The following is a 13,092-nucleotide window of genomic DNA, read 5'->3' as shown; positions in this document are numbered from 1 at the left end:
GGACTGTCTCATGAAAGTTTTTACTCCCAGTCCTTGCCTGGCCTGTTTATATCCATCCATTACCTAACTCAATTCCTGTCCCAAAGCGCTTATAGTTTACATATTCACTCTGTGTTTGTACAGTTCTGGCACAACAGAGTTCTAGCCTATGATCTGGGGTCATATTTACTGTGAAAATACAAATAATAAGAAAATTGAGCTATTTAGTCTTCTTTAAATTAGTAAAACTGGGTTTAAAAAAGTCTGCGAGCTATTTTTTTAATAAAATTCAAAAACAGATTCCTAGAGATGATTACATGAATTCACAGAGGCGAGGGATTCTACCTGAGGAAACTAGATTTTCCTAGCAAGTGTGTTGCAAAATTGAGAGAAAAATAACCACTCAAACAAAAAGTTAATTATTCAGTGCATTATCAGCATTATCAGTGTGGAATTTCCCTCACTAAAAACTGGAGTTCATGTTCAGCCATGTAGTATCTGGGTTATGCAGGACTGCAACTGTTAATGCATGCACAATGTGCATGTAAAAATTATTCAGTGAACAGAAAAGTTGAGCTTTTAACTTATAGTGAACTCATAAGTAGACTCCATAGTCTGGTGCTGATATACTCTGTATTAGTATCAAACTTGGAGTAATTTAGGAAGTACAAATTAAGAGTTAATCTAGTTTTATTCCAGTGTAAATGTTAAAAAATAGTTGGACTCTGATTCTGTTATTACCTAATTAAATGCCCTACCATCTTAAGAGATGAATACTTCTAAAATAAATATTTTTTTACAATACTTGGAGTATCTATGATAATCTGCTGAAATCTCTGGTTCACATTATTTTTCCCTCTCTTTTCTTTCCAAGTCCAATTATCTAGTACTTTATTTTGTCTTTGTTTGAAGGCACAATAATGCTGGCTCTTGTAGCATGTAAATCTTGGCATTTAATCTGCATCTTAGTGCTTGGTTTATTTGAGAACTTTTGTTTGTTTGTTTGTTTGGTTTTGTTTTTGTTTTTTTTTTTTGTTGCATGCAAGTAGATATTATTTAGTTGCAGTGATTTTTAAGACTTTTGAGCCTCCCTAACTTTTAACTTGTTGCCAGTTTCTGTCCCACTGGTTTTGCTTTGTGTCTCTATTCCTGGGGTTGACTGTTTTCACTGTTTCAGTATCAGGTGCTTGAAGATCTGTGTAGTAAGCAACTTACTTTGAAAACAGAAATAATGCCACCCTTGTCCAACATGGAGTCATACAGGACTTTATTCCACATGAAACCATCTTTCCTTCTGCAGCAGTTCCATCTGTCACATGCAGGGTGATGCTTCCGGCCTGCACCATCCATCAAGTCTGCCCCACCTGAGCTCCTTGCATTTTGCCAACTTTAGCTTTTGAATTTTGCTTTCTGTATGGTCACAGTTACCACATATTGTAATTGTCTGCTGATAGTCATGCATGCTAGCCAATGCACTTCGGACATAATTTCTTATCTTCCTTTTTTGGCCTCACTGTTAAGAGTTGAGGTGATAACATCATCCTCAGGAGGACTGTTAAAGCCTAACTACTATAAAGTTTAAGTCATCATTAAGGCAGGGGAGTGACAAGTGAAAAGGGGAACTGAGATAAGTATTTTTTCAAAGGATCAAAAGTGTGACTGTGATTTTCCAGGAACTGTTGCACCTGGCAGGGCAGAAGGTACTGGTCATGTATCAAAATTCTCATCTGTAATGATAACACACTTATGAGCCCTAAAGACATAAGGGTCTACATCACACAGCCCAAGTGGATTCTGAACCAAGTACTTGCAGACTTAGTTTTTGTGACAGATACATCGTTTTTATCCCCTTCACTAAAATACAGTCCCAAAAAAGGGGGATCTATAGCCAAGAAGGTGCCACACAGGGGCTTTTTTCCTTCTCAGAATATAACAAGTCTTGATGATGAAAGTTCTCAAAAGAGCCTTTCTTTTCCCTCTAGACCCACATACAGCCTTGCAAAGCCATGAAAACCTCAATGCTTCCATTATATCCTAGGAGCTCTTTCCACAGTCAAAACTCAGTTCTTTGCTGCAAAATATTTGGCTACTGAGAAACAGAAGCATCTATTAAATCCTATGATTCAAGTATGGCCAGAGCAAGAGTATATGGATATTTAAGTTAGGAACAAGAGAGGGTAAAAGTATCAAGGCTGCTGGAGGTCCATTTGTACCAGTCCAATATCATCAGACAGTAATTTAGCTCCAAATCTGTAAATAACCCAGCTTCAGCCCTCTAAATGTTAACTTCGGAAGCTTACAAAATCTTTATCCCTGATAAAGCAAAGTGGTCTTGATGCATGAGATTAAAGATATAACAGTGAAATCATCATTATCTTTCTTCAGCCCAAGCCCAGACTTCTCCACAGGCATGTTCAGACACAGGCCCATACTCTGCTCAAGCAAAATGTATCATGATGTTTAAATGAACACAAAACTCCACAGAAAACCCCTCCACCCTGTTTTGGACTGAAATGCTCTCCAGCCCAGAAGCTAGCTTTTCACCAGTCAAGTAAAGCTGTGCATGACTAGGAAAGATTTTGCCCAGAAATGCTGTTTTCAAAGCACAGCAAATCAAAAGCAAGATGATCAGAATTATTTGTTTAGAACAGAAAAGTACAAAACATGCTTTGAGAACTTCAAACAAAGCTTCTACACTTCCCAGAGTATAATCTTTTCTTAACTAATCCTGGACATCTCGCATGCTAAAATAGAAATCTTATTCCTGAAGACGAAAAGGTATTTGGAAACCAAGTCCTGTTGGAGAGAAGATTGCTGCTTTCTTCTCAGCCCTATGTCTGCAATTTCTACATCAGACTGCCTACCAATATTGAATTTTTTTTGCAAATGTGTTCTGACAATTATTGCTTGGGGGTTTTAAAGTAACACATCTTGATTAGTTCACTGTATTTTTACCTCATTACTATGCAAACTAGTCCCTCTTTTCTGTAGCTAGCCAAGATCTAACAGCTATGAACAACTTAAGATAATAGGAAGATAAAGAGATATAAAGCTTTTCCTTAAGGTAGCCTACCCATTAAGTGGTAATAGAGCTCAGCTTGAACTTCATTCTGTGTCTTGCACAAGAGAGTAGTGTCTAAAATCAGTTTTATAATAAACATAACAATATTTTTTTAAGTTAGGAACTGTGTCAAAAAAATTCTTCCTTTCTGTGCAGAGCATGGTATATAAGTGGTTGTTCTATGTTTTGTGTTCTCCTGGTTAATGTCCCTCTCTCTTGCTTGCTTGTAGTTACAAAAAGCAGGTTTATTTGCCTTTGAAAATTATTGCACAATCTCAGGTACTGTCATTAGTTCAGGCTGTCACATAAAGTGGATTAAAAGGATTTTAATCTTGTCTCAAGAAAGACAGAGGGAGGATTGTGAGCAGACTGTCAGGAGTAGAGGCAGACCCTGACCACTTTCTCCCCTGCCACTGAACTAATAGGGGAAGCTTCTGCAAGCTTTACCCAAAAGTTCCTCTTTTTCAATCATATGAAATGAATTTTTGTTGAATAAAGTTAAATAGCCCAACTCCCTGCTAATTTTTTTCTTTTTCTTTTCCTCTCACTAAGCCTTAACTTGAGTGTTGAGGTGGTAGAATTTTGAAGTGACTCTGTGTTTCATTTAAAAGAGCACTTTTCACTTTTCCCCATCCAGTGTGTGCAGCAGGTGTGGATCCTCCACCTGAAGGTGTGGATCTGCCTTCCCTCTGCAAGGCTTTCTCTAACATCAAGGCAGGTGCAAGGGTGCAAATCTGTTCCAGAGCTCTGGCCCCATTTCACAATGTCTTCTTTTTCCTTTGCGTGTGCCAAGCTGTGAGGACATCTCAGGCTGGCAGCACATATCTACTCTGATCTTTAACAAGTCTCAGATGATAGAGGGGAAGAGGTTTTTGGGGCATTTTCTTTGCAATTCCATTCCTGGGGATTTTACTGATTATAATTTATGCCAAGAACTACACTTGTTCTGGATTTTAAATACTGTTATCATTTGAATAATTGTTATAATCATTTATTCAAGCAAAATTTGAGCTTTGTGGAACCATGATAACGTTTAAAAATATATTTAGCTTAAGCAAATCTTTTCAGTCTTGCCTGCTGCCAGAGCTGACTTAATCTTAGTGCTTCTAGGACAATTTGTCCTCATAATGTTACTTCTAAAGATACAATGATCAAGATTGCTCTGAAATCCTAGAAATAAGTTGAGGCACAGAATTATACCCTGCACATGCAGTCCCAGACAAAAAAATTCTCTTGAATTACTTGCATAAAGTCTGAGCAATTTTTCAGGTAGTAACATTGTTTAGTGCAGTCTATCTCTTATCTAAGCAGTTCACTCCTCTGATTTAAGCTGAGGACTTGTATAAAACTTACTGGTGCCTCTAAGTCGGGCATTTAAACGCAAGAACATTGACGTTTATTTCAGTTCTGCACCTGCTATCTTAACAAGCAGTTATCATGTAATCTGGCCCCCCAAAATATGACATATTTGAATGGCTCTGAGGCAATAACTATTAAAGAAAATTTAATGCAATATTGAACTGAAAAATTTCAAAAAATTTTAGCTCATCCAGAATTAAAATACTGTAAATGAATGTATTAACAACTCTGCCTGATCCACTTACCACTCTCTAGACTCTGCCCTTACATAAAAGCCTATGAAGATTAACTCTGTCCATGAATTTCTGCCCGTTATTTGAAAAAAGCTTACAAGCACTTGAAAATACATACAAGAACTGTTTAAAAATTAGTTCTCAGTGTTATTTCGCAAAAATTACTTCATTCAGGATTAGTTGTCTATGAAAATCATTTATCCCTGTTCCATAAATTTGGCAGCAGTGTTTCTTATATAGAAGCATTTTGCATAAGTCCATGGAAATTCAGTGGGATTAGCAGAATCCATTTCGTTAGGTCCAGCATGTTCTGGGGTAGAAAGCCTTTTTTCTGGCAGGCTGCATGCTTTACATATTCTGTTAGGCACATCTGAGAACTTGTCAGAGGCTTTGTCCCATTCCTGGTACTCCTGTTACAGTTTACCTTAGAGTAGCAGACCAAGCTACAGACCAGGAGCAGTCTTTCCAACCTAGCAGCTTCCTCTCACAAAAGCAACATAAACTTGTTTTACTGTTATTCACATGTCAGCAACATTGTGTTCTGTGTATCAGGTACAAAAAGAATCCCTGTTCCAGTGAGTTTGAGTCTGAAAAGTATCAGACCTGATGCTCAATTCACCCAAAGCAACATAACTCTGTTCAAGCCAGTGAACTCTGTTTCAGACAAGGGTCTTGCTCATTGTTTCAAACCGCTGGAAATTATGTTTTTTAAAAAAGCAAGATTAGGAGCAGGCAAGCAGGTAGTGCTTTTGTATCAAACTCTGCCTCAGTACCAGAAGAGACAAAGGCCTGGTCAGAAAAGAGAGAAAATTATTCTACTTAACAGAATAAAAAACAAAAAGTCATACCCACAGGTAGCTCAAAGTCATGTCAAGGTACATGTCTGGTTCTGATCTGAACTATTCAGACACGGTTTGCTCCCATGCCCACCCCCACACTGCAATTTGAGCACAAACAAAAAGCCTCCCTGTGCAATCATCCCAGTGATAGCAGCTGCCCCTCCCCTGCAGCACCGCCTGACAGCCCAGCTCATTTCACCCGGCATGTTTTCCATGTTGCTCCTGTGGGGTTGGGATCATACCTATTGCTCATCCACTTTGACCAGACCAGATGTAATTTACCCTGTGTAATTCTGCTTCCTGTGGCAGATTCAGTTTGATACGGTTTTCTCACTTTCTGTTTCATGCTGTTAATCTGTCCCTACAAGCATACCCACAGCCTAGTGCAAACAAGCCTTTTGTCTGCAAAAGCTTTTTGATTTTTTTATCATTAGTGGTTTGCTAATTTCCCATGATCTCCCTTCTGTGCAGCACGTTATAAACAGAGCACAGTCACATTACAAAATTCTTCCTCCTTCTTTACTTATTTCTGTATTATGAGTAGTCTAGGAAAAACAGTTTAATAATGATATATTTAAATTATTTCTAATTTTTGCCAAAATAAAACTTAAACTGACTCTTTTAAAAGTCTGATCTTGCTACAGGAATGCATTATCTTCAGTTTTTACAAAGTTACAGTGCAAGTCCAGGTGACATGTTTTGGTTATGCAGATGTTCTTTTAAGGTTCAGAGCCTCACCTGAATGCAGATCTAAATGGAGAGACATTAAATTTTCAGATTTTTATGCTATCCTCTGCTTTCTATTTTCCTGGTGTTTTGAATTCCCAAGTACCTTTCCATCTGCATGGCTCAAGTGCTAAAATGGGTGTCCAGACCCAGTCCCTGCCAACAGCAACAAACCTCACCCTCATTTCAGATTGCCTGTTCAATTTATCCACCCATCCAGTTTCCATGACATTAGTAGTAAAAACCTGATCACAAAAGTTAGGTTCTCCATTTATAAAAGCTGACATACCTTTGCAGGAATCTTGACCCAAACATAGAAGCTGCCAGGTGAGCACACCAAGGACCTACATGCAAGTCACCATAGACTGCTGGATCAGAAAGGTTCCTCTGTAAGCCACGGAGTACATCCTGCACTGCACTGTGTGGGTTGTATGGAAACACCCAAGTGGAACCTACACAAGATAGCAGTGTAGCTACACTAACATTATACTCCACCCAAGCTGATCCATTTCCTGTGAAACCTATACAGTGCTGCACAGTCACTCCAACAGTTCAGCTAAGCAGACGTGTATGTTGTGCTTCACAGAAACACTGTTGTCCTAGCTGTGATTTCAAACATGTCAGCCTCGAAATATCCTGCCCCACCACAGCTTTAAAATTAGGTCACTGTTGAGGAATAGATTCCAAAGTCATTTAGGAAATCATCAGGTAGCTCCCTAGATCTGTGTCCTTTCCCTCCTTTACCAGTTGTTCAGCAGTGGCAGCTCTATAGCCAGGCAGGACATGCCATTGTCCTACTCTCATTACTTCTCCTAAGTGATTTTTCTTTCCAATTTGTGTCTGTGTTCCGTGACCATCACCACACAGAATGAGCTCTCTTCCTTCAGCATCAAGGGAACTTGGGCACAATTTCCCTGGCTTGAGATGCAAGCCTTGCATCCCACATTTGTCACAGCTTTTCCAACTCTGTTCCTAGTGCCTGTGTCAGGTGCTCAAATTTCTGAATTTTTGTGCTGTTTTCCAACATCATCCTGCTAGGACTGGCCAAATGTGAGGGTCAGCACTTTCCCAGAACTGCTCAGTCTTTCACAGCAGTAATAATACCACAGTGGACATAGGTTAACACAGCATCCAAAGGGTGATGCTTGGCCATGCTGCACTGGGTACTGGAAGGTGGACAAAAGTTAACCACTGCCTTTTCCCAAAGACCATCAGGCTGCTAGCTTGGCTTGCTCTAAGGTACTGAAGGTAAAAAGTAAATGAACAAAAAATTCCTACATTTAGATTGCGAGTCCAGACATTTCGAATCCAACCAGGATCTTTCATCAACGGAATCTGAAAGACACAAAGAATAATGAGGGATAATCCTGCATTAAATATGCACACAAGTTATTGTATCCCAGCCTCCATGATGGTCATTGAAACTCAGCTGCTCTAATGGATACCTCTCCTGTGATTTCTTTGTAAGCCACATTGCCCTTTTCTTATCCTTACTTTTTATCTGTACTGAGAGATATTCTCAATTCTGTCTTTCTACCATCTCAGTTTTCAGATTTTTGACAGAAGGATTTAGTCCTCTGCTAGTAAGATCATAAGTTGAAGACAGCTATGAAGCAGGGGATCCCTGTGAGCTCTGAAGAAGCATGGACCTGTTCATTCTTTTGCAGGATGGGGATGCCCAATGCAAAGGACAGAGGCAGAGCAGTAATCCCACCCTGGGTTTTCATATAGGGCATTCCTAGATCTCTTTGTGGTACAGAAAGGCCTCTACTATACAGCAAGAAAGGAGAGGGAATATTTTAGGAAAAGAGGAGCACACTTCAGCCCCTTTGGAGCAGCAACCTGAGTTCAGGGACTGAATAGTGGAGCCAGGACTTTATTCCCTGAGTAGTTCCCTGGTGACAGGCACCACAGGAGCATCAGCAGAGGGGCTGTACCCCAAAGCTGAAGTGGTACAATTACTGTGATCAGCCCTTTCTGAATACACAGAAGAAAGAGTGAATAGTCACTTCATTTCCAAAGAAATCACAGTTGCAACACATGTTGAAATAAATTCATAACTAGAAAAAGAGTGTAAGTTTCTGGTGTTGCTGGAGATGATAGGTTTCATGCTTAAAATGAAAGGATGAGTTATTGAAGAGAAATCCCATACTTGTTTTTATACTATTTTTTATACCATAGTGAAATTTCATACTGAAAAGACTAATTCTACAGGTTTGCTAACCATGGTGATATGAGCAAATAACTTGAAAGATATCCCTTTTTATGTTTAGAAAAGTTCATTCAAATACAATCAGGTTTGCTGTCACAAATGCTCACCAGAAAAAACAAACAATCAAAAAACAAGCAAAAAACTCAAAACAAACAACTTATTCCACTCTTTATCATTCTAAATCCATTTTCTAAACTCTCATTTAAATTCAACTAGTGAACCAGTAACAAATAAGGAGGAATCAGAAATAGAAATAGAAAAACAAGTATTACAGAAGTAAATTCACCTGGTTCTGATAGATGCAATACATAAAAGTTCCACTAATGTTCATTACATTCACTCACTCATTCTGTTATTTCAGGTAGATAACATGAGAAGTAATTTTGGGGTAGCAGCATCAAAAGAAGACAATTGAGGTCTGGCATGTAGCCCTTCTCTCTTCATGGTAATACCTTACATTACAGATTGCACCACCCTATTCGAACACAACTTATCAACCTTCTCCCTATGGGCCAGGAGGTATTAATAATTCCATTTTCCAAATATAGAATCTGACATGCACCCTGATTTAATTACTTAATCAGTGTTACAAAGGAAGTCAACATCAGAATTAGAAACAGAACTCTTTCCATATGACCCATTGGTTTAACAACAAAACTATCCTACATACTCTCAGAAGCAAAACAAAAATAGTGGTATTACTGCACCAATAATCAAGTGAATAGAAATGATCTTGCAATTAAATTATTAATTAAAATACAGTTGTGTGTTGCATGCAAATTCTGGAGCTAATATAATTAATGTGGGTTTTTTAGATTTAACAGGTATCTTGCTGCTTTGTTGACCAATATGGTGGCTTTAAGATATCATAGCAGTTGACTGCTCAGTGATAACACTAAAATTTTAGAATATAAAATATCACCATTTCCTCCCATTTTCCACAGTCTGAGAAGTGGGCTTCTGTGTATTTCTTCAGTATTTGACACTTTTTTAATTGTAGGAGCACTTCCATCTCCCAGGGAGAAGTGCCAGCCTGGAAACCCGTGTGCTGGCTGTTTGCAGTGTTTGGGGAACAAACTAGGATCATTCTCTGGAAAATGCCACCCCACAGCTGGGCTGTAGCCTTCAGATTTCCCAAAGGGTATCAGCTGTGCAAACAAGAACCAGTTTGGGTACCAATCTGTCACTTGTGCACACTGCTGGGTCCAGAATAGCTGCTTTGGAGATGAGCTGGAAGGAGTGGCTGTGAGGCATGGAGTGCACTAAGAGGTGCCCCCTTCTTACTCCAAACACCAGGGACATGTTGGCAGAGTTGATCAAGGGTTTTCTGTATTAATTCATACCTCCTTCCTCTCTCCCCAGCCTTTGCAGCCTGGTCTTGACCCACACCAACTAGAAAACAGCTCGGATGAGTGGATTTCTTTTCAAATATCTATATTCACAAAAGGACTAGACAGACCCTTCCTTCCTTCCTTCCTTCCTTCCTTCCTTCCTTCCTTCCTTCCTTCCTTCCTTCCTTCCTTCCTTCCTTCCTTCCTTCTTCCTTCCTTCCTTCCTTCCTTCCTTCCTTCCTTCCTTCCTTCCTTCCTTCCTTCCTTCCTTCCTTCCTTCCTTCCTTCCTTCCTTCCTTCCTTCCTCCTTCCTCCTCCTCCCTCCCTCCCTCCTCCCTCCCTCCCTCCCTCCCTCCCTCCCTTTCCTCCCTTTCCTCCCTTCCTTTCCTCCCTTCCTTTCCTCCCTCCCTTCTTCCCTCCTTCTTCTCTTTCTCTCTTTCTCTCTCTTTGCTTTCTTTCTTTACCTCACTTTTGTTCCATCTTAAAAGAATCAGACTTGCATGACTAAATATATAAATCTCAGAAACACAATAATAGGAACTCCCCAGGAAAACAGTACATTTCATTAGCAGAGAAGTCAACAGTGTGTTGCAACAGAGTTGGTTATTGTACAATAGTGCTGCTGCCTGTGCATTCAGTTCCTCTGAAAAACAGTGATCAGATACAGTGCTGTAAAACATTCTTTGTGTACTGGTGTTAACAACCACGCAACCCTCTGGGATCCCTGCCAGCCATTTAAAAGTACATTTAATGTTTCAGCTAAGTATTTGATCTTCCAAGTTGTCTAATCTTTGCCCCTCCTCCCATTTGAAAAACAACCCTAAGGAGCTTCCATTCAGTTCTGTGGTTAATGGAAAAATATAGTATTTATTGAATGATGTTTTGTCCATTGTTTAGAGTGACATTGTTAGGAGCTGTCTACTTTTTTCTATTTAGTAGGCTTGGAAACACAAACTGAGAGGAGAAAAATTGTTTTAAAGCAGACACAATGCATCAGATCTTCAGCTGTGCAAGCCTCCACAGTCACTCTGCTGACCTTAGAGATCTAAGCTAGCAGAGGGAAATGATGACCTTGCACTTAAGCTAGTGAAATAGGACACAGTGGCTATTCCTGTACAAGAAAATTAAACAGTCAGGACACAGGCACCAGGACACTCTGGTCTGTGCCCTGATGCTGGAAGAACAGTGTTTGGCACAGCTGCAGCCCTGGCCAGCTAGTAGCTCCCAGTTTGGGAATGAGGATGGAGTATTTCCAACAGGCATCTCAATAGAGTCAACTGGTTTGGGGGGTTGAAGGAGCATGGAGATGACTACATCATGAAGGATCGAGGCCAGAGGATGGGCAGTATTATTGTTTAGTTCACGAGCACCACTGTAGCTCAGAGATCCAGATCTGCTCTGGAACTTCCTGAATCTTTTTTCCTTCCAGGAATGTGAATGTTTCTCAAGCCTTGTTGATCAATTCTCCTGATGTCTAAAAAGAATAATAGCCTCCTAAACTGTCAGGGTAAATTTATTAATAGTCGTAAGAAAACTGTAACTTGTGGTGCAAAGCAAACTTTTCCTTTTGACCCCTAAAAAGAGACTCATGACTCTATTCTGGCTAGTGTGGCAAAATTAAGCAAAGCTGTACTTTTGCCAGGTAAATATAAAGTATTTATGAATTACAAGTTTCCTTACAGCAGATAGAAGATGCAGTAAAACAAGAGAAGAGTCAGAGGTAACAGATAGTATGGCATGATATCTGCAGGAAAAGAGATTAGTTTATACACCATACTCTCATTAGAGTGAAAAATATATCTTAAAGAAAAATATTGCAAGGAAAAATGAAAAAATGGTAACTGTAATCCATGCCTCCTTTGGAGAGATACAGAGATTCAGTGAGCATGACATGCAACAGAAAACATTTAGGCATTAGCAAAAACCAGGAGTAGGCAGGGTCTGGCATAATTTATCAGAAAAGGCTGAGATCTTTCAGAGAAAGATGGACATGCATTTGTCAGAAATGGTTTAATTATAGTTGGATTTGCCTTTAGGCATGGAAATGGACCACACAATCTCTGAGTTTCCTCCAGCCTTTATTCTATTATTCTGTTACAAAGTGATATGGCAGGATGAGGCTGCATTTTTAGGAGCTCTATTCTAGGAATGAAATCTCACAGTGGAAAAAACTCAGAAACTTCTGGCAAAAACCCTGTTACATGAAAGGTTTTACATCTGATTAAGAAAATAGTGCATAAATGAGCTGTAGGGAAGCATGGCAGAGCAGCCCAGGGACAGGCTGGTGACCTAAGAGGCTCTGCTGTCTCAAACTTCTGATTCAGTCTCACAACATCACCTGACTGGTGTTTAAGTCATCACACTGATGCAACAGATGTTGTAAACAAAGTTCCTCATTTGTGAAATACTCAGGTAATTTAAATCTGGTTCCTACATGCCTCTCACTGTAATTAAGTACACACTGTACCCATGCTTTGTTACTGCTAATACCAGAGAGAAGCATCCTATTTCTTCCCTTGGGGACCATCTGACTTTACAGTCCAACTTCTGATGCCCAGAGGTGACTTACATTGTCTCTGCTGTTTGGTTGCCAAGTGAAGAGCAGCTGAGATGTTTTTCCAGAGACCCAAACCAGTACCTCTGATGAGGGGATGCTGTCTCCACTACAGAGTATCTTTTAAGAAACAAAGAGAAAGGAGGGCTGCCTTCTTTTAAGATAAGACGACAAGCCTACATTCAGCAAATGACCAAATTACCTTTCTAAATGACCTAAAGAAAGAAAAAACCTTTCCTAGTATCTGAAATAGTCAGGTTTGACTGACAGCCTCCTGAAGAGGTGAAGCTTGGGACACCAGTAAATAATCCCAAACAAATGCAAATACAAAGAGCTCTTTCAGAAACTACAGTAGGGAGTGCCTGGTCAAATGGCCCAATACCTTAACTCACCAAGCCAGAGAATTCCTGTCTACATTTACTTTCTACAAGAAAGTTAGGAGAATATAGCTGCTGTTATGTAGGAGACCACATAGGGGACTACAGTACAGAGAGGTCTGCATGGCACAGGTAAATGCTTTGCAACATGAAAACCATAATCAAGCTTTATTGCACAAAGAAAAGGAGTAACCAGATCTGCTTTCTCACCTCACTCAAACATGGCCTGCATCATTGCTTTCAAGTCAAAGGAGCAATTATTCTCAAGTATTTTGGTAGCTCTAGGATCCCAAGGCATCACAGAGGGAGAGGCAGAGGTATAGGGTGGGAAGACCCCAAGGAGCCTGGAGCCTCCCCAGTCCTGCAGCCCTCACAGCCTGCATTGCTCCAGGGACAGTGTGGAAGCCAGAACAGCTCCTGC

At 39.9% G+C, this 13,092-nt stretch overlaps 1 protein-coding gene across 3 annotated transcripts in view; it reads right to left on the bottom strand.

The window, feature by feature from the left end:
- Window positions 1-13,092, bottom strand: part of LPIN1 (lipin 1) — a 77,317-nt gene that overhangs the window by 48,244 nt on the left and 15,981 nt on the right. For 2 of the 3 annotated variants that reach the window (XM_030446845.1, XM_008495027.2), the window contains exon 2: window positions 7,476-7,532. The exons of the other annotated variant lie outside the window; for it this stretch is intronic. In XM_030446845.1, coding sequence (XP_030302705.1) covers window positions 7,476-7,532 — 57 coding nt within the window. The remainder of the gene's footprint in view (window positions 1-7,475; window positions 7,533-13,092) is intronic. 3 annotated transcript variants of the gene reach the window in all.

The sequence above is a fragment of the Calypte anna genome, chromosome 3 (assembly GCF_003957555.1).
Source record: "Calypte anna isolate BGI_N300 chromosome 3, bCalAnn1_v1.p, whole genome shotgun sequence".
Taxonomy (NCBI): Eukaryota; Metazoa; Chordata; class Aves; order Apodiformes; family Trochilidae; genus Calypte; species Calypte anna.
The sequence above is the reverse complement of the archived record's forward strand: the minus strand, read 5'-3'. Positions and strand labels throughout refer to the sequence as shown.